Raw genomic sequence first — 11,649 nt, 5'->3', positions numbered from 1 at the left:
TTTTTCCAAAAAAAAACCATTTATAAAGGGCCATGTATTAGCATGTGGAGATCAAACAAGTCTCTCTTCCAACGGCCAACTGCTCCGCTCCGTTTTACTCACTCCTCCCACTCGAACCCATTGGTAAGTTTGCAGACCGTCTAGCCCCTCCTAACGTTTGTAGGGCCTCCCCAAGACGGGTCCCCGCGTCTCGTCGCAGCGGTCCCTAGAAAACGTCAAACACATAGTTTTTGTTTCCGCTGGTAAAGGTGGCGTAGGCAAGTCGAGTGTGACTGCCAATCTTGCTGTTGCGCTTCGAAATCGCGACCTGAACGTGGGAATTCTCGATTCCGACATATTCGGGCCCAACATCCCCAAACTGATGGGTCTGCGCGGCGAGCCACGGATCAGCGCCAACAAAAAGCTCATCCCGCTGATGAACCACGGGATCCAGACCATGTCTATGGGGTATCTTGTTCCCGAGAAAGCGGCAGTCGTCTGGAGAGGCCTGATGGTGCAAAAAGCGCTCCAGCAGCTGCTTTTCGACGTGGAGTGGCGCAACCTGGACGTTCTGCTGGTCGACACGCCGCCGGGGACTGGTGACGTGCAAATCACGCTGGGCCAACAGCTGAAAATCGATGGGGCCGTGATTGTAACCACGAGCCAGGACCTGGCGCTCAGCGACGTGAGACGCGGACTCACGATGTTTGAGAAAATCAGTATCCCGATTCTGGGCATTGTCGAAAACATGAGCGTGTTCACGTGCCCAAAATGCCACCACGAGGAGCACATTTTCGGTGAAAGCGAGGAACTCAAGAGTCTCCAGCAGCAGGGAGTGGCTCTTCTGGGCCGCATCCCGCTCTCAAGAGAGATGTGCGGCTCTGTGCTACCCGCCACAGACAGACACAGCCAGACAGGTGCTGTTTTCGAAGCGATCGCCACCGAGGTGCTGAAAAAAATATCCTAGTACTCCACGCGGCCGTGCGGCGCGCGCTTTGCCCAGCGCTACAGCCCGAAAACCTCGTTCTGCCAAAGAGTTGCAACACTACTTAAACACAGTCCAGAGTATTTGTTTTCTGCTACACCATTGCTACCACACAGCCAAACACAGACACTTGCACAACAAAATAATATAAAACACTATATGAAGTGGTGGATTCTGACTCTCCTGGGCCCGGCCCTGGCTGACTCAGTTTTCGACAAGCTGGACGCCCGCACGCAAAACCAGGTGTTCCAGATCATCGAACGGTACAACGATCTCAAGGACGACCAGGTCCAATTCGAGGAGTGGATTTCTCCTGACAACAACGCCTACATCGTCCCGCGATACCGCGCCGCGGCCGTTGCCGATGCGCCATACGTCTATGGCAACGGGTACCAGTTCTTTGGCTCCGACAACGACGCGGTCGGGTCTCTAGCAACTGAGACGGGACAGCAGATGGGGCTGATCAAGGAAGAGGACATTGCCGCGCAGGGCTTCCCCAACGTGTTCAAGAAGCTGAAGGAGCACATGCAGGGCTCCTGCGAGGAGGAGGGCGGCGCCGAGGAGTACTTTCCGTTCGGCGCACGCAAGTTTCTGCTTGTGGGTGTGAAGAAGGAGTCTGTTGAATTTGTTGCGGACGAAAATAGCTTGCAGGCCCAAGAGCCCGCCGATTCTGTTGACGCAAGTTGGTGGCCGAAGAAAAAAAAGGAGGACGACTGTGACGGCGAGGAGGAGCAGAAGAAGCTGTTTGGCACCGACAAGTTCTTCTTTGTGGGCATCGGCTCTGTTGACAACACTACCGCAAAGCTCAGACCGGACTCTGATGCGCGCTCTTCTCCGCTGTCGCCGTTGGAGTACGCCTCCAGAAACAAGCAGGTTGCACAGAACGCAGTTGCTGTCTCGTCGCCCACACCGCCTGCCCCAACAACACTTTCTGTCAGCTACCGCACAAAGCCCAACGCAAGCGTAGACCTGTTCCAGCAGTTCCAGAACAAAAGCAGTCTGGAAGTGCAGAATGACGCCGCCGCTTCGTCCGGCCGCGCGTTGTCGCTGATCGGAGCCCTTGTTCTGATCGGGTCGTCGGTCCTCCTGTTCTAGACATGTACCGCACAAAATATAATCATCTGATAATCATCTGCTCTACTGTAGTGCGCTGAGCCGCTCGCGCATGTTCTCCAGCAGCTCGTCGTCGACCTCCTCCGGTTCCGGCTCCTCGGGCCGCACCACCTCCGGCATCTGGACCTCTGTCTTGGGTTTTTCGTCCAGAATGTTTCTGAGCACCTCATCGACGTCCTCGTCCTCCTCATCCTCATAGACGTCTGTCGTTTCCAGCATATCGTCCATCATCTCGTCGATCACTCCGCTCTTCATGAGCTCTCTGCTGAGCTCATGAACGGTGTGGCCGATCTGGGGCAGCCGGACCAGCTGGTTCATGTCCTTCATGATCTCTGTCGACTTCTGCATCGAGCCCTTGAGCTTGATCATCTGCTGCTGCTCGGCAAGCTTCATGCCAATCGAGTCCAGCGTGACTTTCGAGACCGTAACGCGCTGGATGGTTTTGGCGACGTTTTTGTACTCGCGAGCGTACATTTTGGCTGTTTTCATGTCGTCCTTCTTGACGGCCGCTCTGATGAGCGTCTTTGTCTTTTTCTCGACGGCGTTGAGGTCCTGCAGCTGCCGCTCGATCTGCCGCTTGTTTTTGCGCAGCGCGCTCTGGCACCGGCGGTACTGCTCCTTGGGGTCAGGCCCCCAGATGGCCTTTTTAATAAAATCCATACAGAGAGGACGATAGACGGAAAAAAAGAAGGCGACCAAATTTCCAAAGGTCGATTTCCGGGAACACTGAGAAATTCGCGTGCCAAATTAATTTGTCGCGTTTTTATACTGCACGCGTAATGTTGGAAGGAAAATTCGAAGAGGCCTCGTTGCTGAAAAAAGTACGTATCTGACCCGTCCAGCCGCTAACACGCCAGGTGATCGAATCCATCAAGGACTCCGTCAAACTCTGTAACTTCAACTGCTCCCAGAGCAAGGGCATCACGGTCCAGGCGATCGACGACTCGAGAGTGCTGCTGATCGCGCTCAAGATCGACTCGGGCTCTTTCCAGGAGTTCCGCTGCGACAGAGACCTTGTCCTGGGTCTGGACCTGGAGTCGCTGTCCAAAATCCTCAAACAGGGCAATAATGAGGACTACCTCACCATCATTGCCGAGGACTCACCAGACTCGCTGCTGGTGGTGTTTGAGGACAAAAAGAAGGACAGAATCTCCGAGTTCTCGCTCAAGCTCATGGACATCGACTCCGACGTGCTCACCATCGACGACATGGAGCACGACTGCTCGATCACGATGCCTGCCTACGAGTTTGCCAAGATCGCCAGAGACATGAAGACGCTGAGCGAATCGCTGCAAATCATAATCACCAAGGACTCGGTCAAGTTCAACGCAGAGGGCCAGATCGGCTCTGGGTCGATTATTCTGAAGCCCCACACAGATATGGAAAAGCCAGACGAAAGCATCAAGATTGAGCTCAACCAGCCGGTTGTCCTCACGTTTGGCGCCAAGTACCTCAACGACATCGTCAAGGCCACGGCGCTGTCGTCTACCGTCACCATCAAGCTCACAGACAAGGCTCCAGCCCTGTTTGAGTATAGATTGCCGAGCGGATACCTGAGATACTACTTGGCTCCAAAGTTCGACGACGAGGATTGATTAGTAGGGATATAATTAAATTGCTAGCTCTATCATTAGTATTTGGACTCTGGCGCGTTCTCCAGCGGTGGCAGAAACGTCGATCGCACGCTGCTCTTCTCTGTCACAGGCAGTATTAACCGGAACGCGTCGTGCTTGTTTAGATAGTACCGGAACAGCCGTTTCACGCGTAGAAACCCAAAGTTCTCGTACAGCCGCAGCGCAGCTTTGTTCACCACCTCCGTCTCCAAAATGATCTCGTCGCAATGATAGGTTTCGATCATCGAGTCCACGCTCTGCGAGATCAGCTCCTTGGCGATTCCGCGGCCACGATACTCGTTGTCCACAGCCAACATCCCAATATACCCACGTATCCTGGCGTGTTTGTGCGGCTCCACTTTTGATATGATACATCCAATGACCCTGCCCTTGTGCTTGGCCATGACCGTCAAATTGGGCCAGTTGTTGAGGAAAAACCTGTACACGTAGATCGAGTACGGCTCGCTCAGATGTTCGTCCACCAGCCGTCTGACCTGCTCTATGTGCGCGTCGATCGTCTCGCGCCCCAATCTGTCCACATCCAGACTGAGTGGCTCATACTCTATCTCGGACATAAATAATTTATTTTATTTATTTATTTTATTTATTTCCCCATTTTACCCTCTCTTCTGACTGATCGTATCGCTTAAAGGGCAAATATACCCGTCTTCCTTGCCCAGCAATGAATATCTCCATCATCCAGAACAACAACCCGCTCTCGATGATGTCGTCTGTTTACCGGCAGAACCAGTCGCAGGACACAAACTTGCCCTCTGCCCTGACGATATACAATTCGCTCACGGGGGCTAAAGTGGTGGCCAGTGCGTACCAGTTCCACAACCTGGAGGCTTTGAAACAGTTCATTGGCCTGTCTTTTAACGTGGCCACAGAAAACCTGTTTTTGCTCACGCCGTTCGGCATCAAGCTCAAGTTCTCCATGATTGTGCACGAAGAAATAAGTGAGATCTACGTCTTTGATAGACGCTACTTCAACGTCAACAACATCGAGTCCTCGGGCAATATGGACAACGTCAACGATCTGCTCGCGGAACTAAACCAAACAGACCTCATCAACATGATCAAACCGCTCGCTTCGCCCTTGCTGTCTGAAGAGCTGTCGGTGTTTGTGGAGAAGCTGACGCTGGTTCTTGAGAACACGACACAGATCAAGGCGGTGGATATTAACCTGAACATGCTGCGGATGCTGCTCAACTCGCTCAAACGCAACTCTGGCTGGGCGTCAGCCCTGCTGTCGGATTTCAAAAAAACGGTGGCCTTCGACGAGTGCACGCCCGAGGACAACGACCTCGAGACCATTTTGACGTCGCTGAACGTTCTCATACAGTACGTGGGGCTGGTATTCAAAACGCTTGAGAAGAAGTTCAACGATTCCATCGACGCCCTGGTGCTGCTGCAGTCCAACAGTCTTGCAGACCAATGGCGGGACCAGTACGCATTACTCAAACGCATACCTTTTGAGTTCAAGAGTGCGTCTTCCAATGTCCCGGAAAAACTGTTTTTGAGCCAGCTGGTGAACGAGTCGCGTCTCGAAAAGTGTGCAGAGGAGTCGCGCAGGCTCAACAAAAGCATGAACGAGAGACTGGTCATGCTTCGCAGCAAAATCGAAGCAGACGTCATCAAGCCCCGCCAGGAGCTTTTACAGGAATATAACGGCTACATGTCGCAGTACATACGGCCAGAAACAGATGCCACCCAGAAAACACAGAAAATACAGGATTGCAAACGCATTCTTGCAGAACTAGAAGCGCATGTCGGCAAACTGATCCAATCTTCTTCTTCCCTTCCTTCTTTTGAGGAATTAATCACCACAGCAAGCCAGACATCCACGACATTGTCTGCTTCTTCGATTGCAAACATCAAAAAGCTTACGCAGCTCTATAAATACCAGGAATCGGAGCTTGTGCCCAATATATTTCAGCTTGCCAACAACTTATACGACATACAGATCAACAAGCTGAATGCCAGAAAAGAGCTACAAACAAAGCTCATTTGCTCTACCTTGATCAACATCACCAAGATCCAGCTCAACATCATGAGACTGTCTACGGTCCTAAATACAGAGGTGGCTAAAAACATTGCATCCATCAAGGAGAACGAGCTCCAGCTGTCTGTTGTTTCTGACCTGCCGCTTATGTTTGGCATTTTTGTCATAGCCAACCTCAACAATCTTAAATTCGGCATATCCCTGAACAACATTGTCAAAAAGGCTAACGAGATCTTCGAGATGCTGCGGTTCATGGAAGCACGCAACCGTGCAAAATGGCTCAAAGAATTTTTGGCTAGCAGTGGAGCCGATAAGCTTGAGTTTTTGCACTTGGACGAGGAGGGCCGTGAGCGTTTTATCAACGAGAACATGCTCACGTATAAACTTGAGCAGGTGGATGTGATTCGTTCGAAAAAATCTCCTTCACCAGTCGACCGCCCTGCGAGTCCGGTAGGCGGCCAGGAAAAACACTATTTGACCTCGATTAACCGGCTGCTGCATAACATCAATGGTTTCCCGACACCGCGTCCAATGGCGACAGAATTGCCGAAACAGAGAGAAACCAACATTATAACGAACCTGGCCAGAAATATCTCAGTCAAGAGCATTGTGTCGTATATCAACACTCTCAGGAAAGAAGGCATTGATCCCAATATTGTGAACAGGTTGGAAGAGTGTCTCAAGGATTTCGGTATCACGTATGGTCAGAACGAGAGAAAAGCCATTGAAACCGAAGACGGCGAGGAGATTGTTGTGAAAGGAAAGAACGTGGGAGATTTGGGCACTTTTGACGTTAACGACGTGAACTACATGCGCCTATTCAAGAAATTCATCAAGAGTTTTGAGTCTGAAGGGATTGTGATCAACATAAATGTGAACCAGCAGGATTTTGTGTCCAACGATGAGCTGATTAAGGGCTATGAACGAAGAATCAGGAAGCTTGAGAATGTTTTACATACACGAAATTTCCAGCAGTTTAACGAGCAATGGTCTCGTCACAGGCCAGTGCATACGCTCCCAAATCCTGTGAGCAGGCGCCAATCGGATGTGAGCCAAGAGCCTGCTGTGCATGAGAATACTATATTGTTCAACGAGAACGTTGTTTTGGGACGCAAGACAATCGATCTACCTCCGAGCCACTACGGAGAGCGGATTGAGCGTCTTGAGAAAGAGAACGAGAGGTACAGAGGCGAGATTGAAGAGCTTAAGAAAGGAACTGATTTTGCAGAGCTCGATCGATTAAAGAGAGAGCTTGAGGATCTGCAGAAGGCCGATATGGAGAAAGACAAGCGGCTGGCAGCCTTGGAAGAGGAGAACAAGAACTTGAAAGAGTCGAACGAAGAGCTCACGAAGTCGAACGAGGAGCTCACGAAGTCGAACAAGGAGCTGGCCAACATGTGCGCGGAGCTGAAGAGCATGAAGTCTGACCTTTTGGAGAACATGACGCAGAAAGAAAGCGAGTTTGGTAAGGAGGCCAAAGTCAACCAGCAGGAAATTAATGAGCTGAAATTGAGGATCGAAGAGCTTGAGGAAGATGAGTCTAACCTTGTCAATGTTAACAAGACGCTAAATGAAAGACTGGCGATCAAAGACCGACTTCTTTGCCAGTTGTATGAGCTTGTGCAAGGAGCATACGGCAAGCTGAACCAGATGAGCGGCGAGATTTTCAGCAACCTGACAAGGGTATGTCTTTTGCTGGAATCTATAGGACTGTTGTTGATTCGCGAGACGCCCTCATTTGACAACCATCCTGGAACGCTGACCATCAAGCGTGTTAAGGGCCTACGCAGTCGCAAGAGACAAATCAAGCAGGCTAGCGACTCAACGCACAACGGCAATTTGCAAAACGACACGTTTGAGGACTCTGAGCATATCGATAACGCGCTGATGGAGGTTGTTTCGAGCGAGGTTGTGCCGGAAGCAGAGCAGTATCTCCATTGGGTTGACATGAACGTGCTGAATTACACGATTTCGTCGGATCTGGGCATCGAGGACGAGATTGTACACAAGAAAGACGAGAGCTCACTAATCGACATGAGTCTGTGCGAGGAGAGCTCGATCGAGAAGAAGGTGAAGAAGCTGTTGGCCAATTACGAGAGCCTCAACGTGGAGCAAGGGTTCCAGAACTTTTTGCGGTTCAACCATGTTGACAACGAGCTTGTGATTGAACGGGTGTTCCGGCGGTTCAGCGACGTGGAGACGCTGGCGAGAAAGTTGCAAAAAGACAAGACACAGCAGAAACAGGAGCTCAAGACGCTCACTGCCGAGCTGGACGGCAAGATTGCGTTCCGGAACTTCAAAGTTGGCGATCTGGTTCTGTTTTTGAAGACGCTTACTCCGGCCAACGAGGAGCTCGGCGGCGGCGACGAGCAGCCTTGGGCCGCGTTCAACGTGGGGTGTCCGAACTATTACCTCAAGAACACCAAGGGCGAGGGCTACATCGAGCTGAGCGACCGGGACTGGCTGGTGGGCCGGGTGTCGAAAATTGAGCCGCGACAGGTCACCGAGCAGAATTTCCACAGCAAGACGGAAAACCCGTTCAAGCTGGCCAAGTCGGTGGTGTGGTATTATGTTGAGGCACGTGAGGTGAAGGAATGACGAGCTTACGAATTACGAATTTGTGGGACATGGCTAGTTGCGGCGAGCAACGGATATGTACGGTTAGTAACGGGAAAAGGTTTTCAACGGTAACACCGGCCGCTGCGAAGCTATATAAGCTGCCGTCTGCCGGGCTGTAATGGGCGAAAATGGCTCCTGTTTTGCAAAGCGACGCCTGTAGCGGGCAATACCACCAGGTGGTGAACTCAATTAATTCCGACTACATCACCATCTCAGAATATATTTTACTGCGCATCTACCAGCTGGGGATCAGATCGATTTTTGGTGTTCCAGGCGACTTCAATCTCAACTTTCTGGAGCATCTGTATGATATCGATGGGCTGGAGTGGATCGGCTGTTGCAACGAGCTGAACGCGGCGTATGCCTGTGACGGCTACGCAAAGACGTGCGAGAAGATGGCTGTGCTGGTGTCGACGTTTGGCGTTGGCGAGCTTTCTGCGCTTGCTGGCGTGGCTGGGATGTACTCCGAGTACTCTCCGCTGCTGCATTTGGTAGGCACGTCTGCCATGCGGCTGAAAAACACCGACAAAAAATTCCACCATTTATTGAGTGGTAGCAAGACGTATGAGGCTCCAGACCACTATTTGTACGAGAAAGTGGCCGCCAATTTCAGCTGTGCGCAGGGATCTATAGATTTGGACGCAGATAAGGCCTGTTCTACCGTCGACAGAGTTCTCAGAGAGATCCATCGGTGTCTGCGGCCAGGGTATCTGTTTCTGCCGTGCGATCTGACAGAAATGAAAGTTCCGACCTCGCGGCTGTACGAGCCGCTGATTGTGGACTATGTTCCGCAAATCAGCAGCCGCTCAACTGCAGTGGTGGAAGCCATCCTGCAAAAGATCTACAGCAGCCAGAACCCGGCCCTTTTAGTGGACTATTTTATTTCGCGGTGCAAGATGACCAACACCCTGGCAAAACTGCTTTCCAAGCTGGACGGCCGGGTCAACGTCTACGACACGTTCATGGGCAAGGGCCTTGTAGACGAGAGCCACGCCTGGTTTGTGGGCACGTACCAGGGAGCACTGGGCAACGGCGACGTGGCGCGCGCGATCGAGGAGACCGATCTGGTGCTGCGAATTGGAACGTTTGACGTCGAGATGAACAACGGCGCATTTTCGGCAAAATTGCAGGACACAAATGTTGTTTCGCTTTCTATTGACAGCGTCTCTATTTGCGGAGAGCTTGTCACAGACGTCAACATGAGAGACGTATTTGAGATGCTTGTGGAGCAGCTGGACGTGGAGCGCGTGGCCAGAAGCAGAAAATACGAGATTTCGCGGCCTTCAAGACCAACAGGCAACGAGCCACTCACCATGAATGACCTCAGAACGCATATTGAGCAGTCGCTCACGCCAAACGACGTGCTTATCGTCGACACCGGCTCGTTTATGTGGGCCACAGGAACCATCGAGCTGCACGGAGCCAAGTTCATCAACCAGTTCCTGTGGGCCGCAATTGGATACGCCATTCCGGCCACTTTGGGTGCATGTATCGCCAAGCGCGACTCGGGCTCTCCGGGCCGTGTTATCACTGTCGAGGGAGACGGAGCAGCAGAGATGACTCTGCAGGAAATCGCGTCGCTGGTACGCTACAAGGTTGACCCTGTGCTTTATCTGCTCAACAACGATGGCTACACGATCGAACGCGTGATCCAGGGCCCAAACCGGTCGTACAATGACATTGCTACCAAATGGCAGTGGACGGAGATGGTGCGGTGTTTTGGAGGCGGAAAAATTGGGCAAAAAATCGCAAGCCGGTCAGACCTATCACAGCTGTCTATCGGCGCAGGTCTGCAGCTTTTGGAGCTGCTGCTGCCGAAATTCGACGTGCCTGAGGAACTAACAGACTTGCTAGCTAGAGGAAAAAGCTAACATCTGGGAGCTTATGTAATCCAGAAAAAGAATTAGATTGTTAGATTAGTAATAGCCTCCATGAACAGGCCGGACCGTCTTTGACCACCATGGATACTGAACACGGCTGCGACCTCGAAAAGACGTCGTCGTCTGCACATTCTTTGCCGCTTCCACAGCAGTCTTCACGGCAATCTCCCGGCCCACCGCCAGAGGGAGGGCTGCGCGCATGGCTGGCTCTGTGCTCTGGAGCGACAGTCATGGCCCTCTCGTTCGGCATGGTCAACTCTTTTGGCGTGTACCAGAGCTACTATGAGAACAAGTACCCCCACATCAGCTCAAACACGCTTTCAATAATTGGATCTCTGCAGGGCTGTCTCACCTTTGCTACAGCCCTTCCATCGACCGTGGGGATGTATTATTTAGGGCCGCAGGTTATGGTGGGGGCTGGCGGGCTCATTTGCATACTTTCGTACATGTTTCTGTCGATCACGACGGCTCCGTGGCAGATTTTCGTGGTGCAAGGCCTGATGTTCGGGCTGGGGTCTGGGCTCATGTACGTGCACTGTGCCGGAGTGGTGTTCCAATATTTCCACCGGCGCAAAGCTATCGCGTCGGGGCTGATCACCGCAGGGGCCAGTATGGCCGGCGTATACTGGCCGATCGGCGTGCGTGGCCTCATCAACAAAGTGGGGTTTGCGTGGGGGAACAGAATAATCGGGTTTCTGTACATCCCGATGGTGGCCTTTGCAACCACAAATCTGCGGCCTAGAGTGCGGCCGCCACCGCGCAAACCGGGCCAGAATGTGCTGCGTATCAACTTCCGAGTGTTGCTGAACTGGCGTTTCCAGGTCCTCAACATCTCGTTCGCAGTGGCCATTTTGGGGCTCTTCCCCGGCCTGTTCTACGTGGACCTGTTTTGCCAGCGACTGGGCGTGGCACAGCCGATCCAGGACTACAACGTGGCCATTGTCAATGCGGCGACGCTGTTGGGGCGCGTTTCGTGCGGCTACATCGGCGACAAGCTCGGCAGATTCAACATAATGATCCCGACGCTCGTGCTCAGCGGCGTGCTACCACTGGCGCTGTGGATGACGGCACGCTCGTCGGCTGCGACGCTGGCGTTCTGTATTACGTGGGGGTTTGCCACAGGCCCGTTTGTGAGCTTGGCCCCGGCCATTGTGGGCCAACTGTTTGCAGACGAGCTGCCGTCGTATCTCGGTGTCTTTTTCCCGACGGCAGCAGTGGGCGTACTTGTGGGGCCCATAATCGCGGGAACGTTCATCCCGCCAGGGCACGTAGACAACGTGGACGGCTTCGACAAGCTGTGCATCTTTGTGGGCGCGCTATTTCTCGCGACAGCCGCGTCGCTGTCGGTGCTGCGTTTCGTCTACCAGCGCCGGCTGCTCGCGAAAATGTGAAAAAATAATTACGTAAATAATTCGCTGGACAAGAAAAAAAAATATTCAAACCTTCTTTCTTCTA

The 11,649-nt window shown here is 52.4% G+C and overlaps 8 protein-coding genes across 8 annotated transcripts; 6 read left to right on the top strand and 2 right to left on the bottom strand.

The window, feature by feature from the left end:
* Positions 1-120: 120 nt before the first annotated feature.
* On the top strand, positions 121-946 carry HPODL_04914 (Iron-sulfur protein IND1; the record flags this gene model as incomplete). Its single annotated transcript, XM_014081269.1, has 2 exons — positions 121-123; positions 164-946. The coding sequence occupies 2 exons, from the start codon at positions 121-123 to the stop codon at positions 944-946; spliced, it is 786 nt and encodes a 261-aa protein (XP_013936744.1).
* Positions 947-1,123: 177 nt separating this feature from the next.
* On the top strand, positions 1,124-2,059 carry HPODL_04913 (uncharacterized protein; the record flags this gene model as incomplete). The annotated part of the gene is made up of 1 exon (XM_014081268.1): positions 1,124-2,059. The coding sequence occupies one exon, from the start codon at positions 1,124-1,126 to the stop codon at positions 2,057-2,059; it is 936 nt and encodes a 311-aa protein (XP_013936743.1).
* A 42-nt stretch (positions 2,060-2,101) lies between these two features.
* Positions 2,102-2,737, bottom strand: HPODL_04912 (VPS24 involved in secretion; the record flags this gene model as incomplete). Its single annotated transcript, XM_014081267.1, has 1 exon — positions 2,102-2,737. One exon carries the CDS (start codon positions 2,735-2,737, stop codon positions 2,102-2,104), a length of 636 nt encoding a protein of 211 aa, XP_013936742.1.
* A 119-nt stretch (positions 2,738-2,856) lies between these two features.
* HPODL_04911 (Proliferating cell nuclear antigen) lies at positions 2,857-3,672 on the top strand (the record flags this gene model as incomplete). Its single annotated transcript, XM_014081266.1, has 2 exons — positions 2,857-2,898; positions 2,935-3,672. 2 exons carry the CDS (start codon positions 2,857-2,859, stop codon positions 3,670-3,672), a joined length of 780 nt encoding a protein of 259 aa, XP_013936741.1.
* A 35-nt stretch (positions 3,673-3,707) lies between these two features.
* HPODL_04910 (peptide alpha-N-acetyltransferase) lies at positions 3,708-4,265 on the bottom strand (the record flags this gene model as incomplete). The annotated part of the gene is made up of 1 exon (XM_014081265.1): positions 3,708-4,265. One exon carries the CDS (start codon positions 4,263-4,265, stop codon positions 3,708-3,710), a length of 558 nt encoding a protein of 185 aa, XP_013936740.1.
* Positions 4,266-4,372: 107 nt separating this feature from the next.
* HPODL_05134 (Autophagy-related protein 11) lies at positions 4,373-8,293 on the top strand (the record flags this gene model as incomplete). Its single annotated transcript, XM_014081264.1, has 1 exon — positions 4,373-8,293. The coding sequence occupies one exon, from the start codon at positions 4,373-4,375 to the stop codon at positions 8,291-8,293; it is 3,921 nt and encodes a 1,306-aa protein (XP_013936739.1).
* A 149-nt stretch (positions 8,294-8,442) lies between these two features.
* Positions 8,443-10,185, top strand: HPODL_05133 (Phenylpyruvate decarboxylase, catalyzes decarboxylation of phenylpyruvate to phenylacetaldehyde; the record flags this gene model as incomplete). The annotated part of the gene is made up of 1 exon (XM_014081263.1): positions 8,443-10,185. The coding sequence occupies one exon, from the start codon at positions 8,443-8,445 to the stop codon at positions 10,183-10,185; it is 1,743 nt and encodes a 580-aa protein (XP_013936738.1).
* Positions 10,186-10,274: 89 nt separating this feature from the next.
* HPODL_05132 (putative membrane protein) lies at positions 10,275-11,585 on the top strand (the record flags this gene model as incomplete). Its single annotated transcript, XM_014081262.1, has 1 exon — positions 10,275-11,585. The coding sequence occupies one exon, from the start codon at positions 10,275-10,277 to the stop codon at positions 11,583-11,585; it is 1,311 nt and encodes a 436-aa protein (XP_013936737.1).
* Between the last annotated feature and the right edge of the window lie 64 nt (positions 11,586-11,649).

This window comes from Ogataea parapolymorpha, chromosome II, assembly GCF_000187245.1.
Source record: "Ogataea parapolymorpha DL-1 chromosome II, whole genome shotgun sequence".
Lineage (NCBI taxonomy): Eukaryota > Fungi > Ascomycota > Pichiomycetes > Pichiales > Pichiaceae > Ogataea > Ogataea parapolymorpha.
The sequence above is the reverse complement of the archived record's forward strand: the minus strand, read 5'-3'. Positions and strand labels throughout refer to the sequence as shown.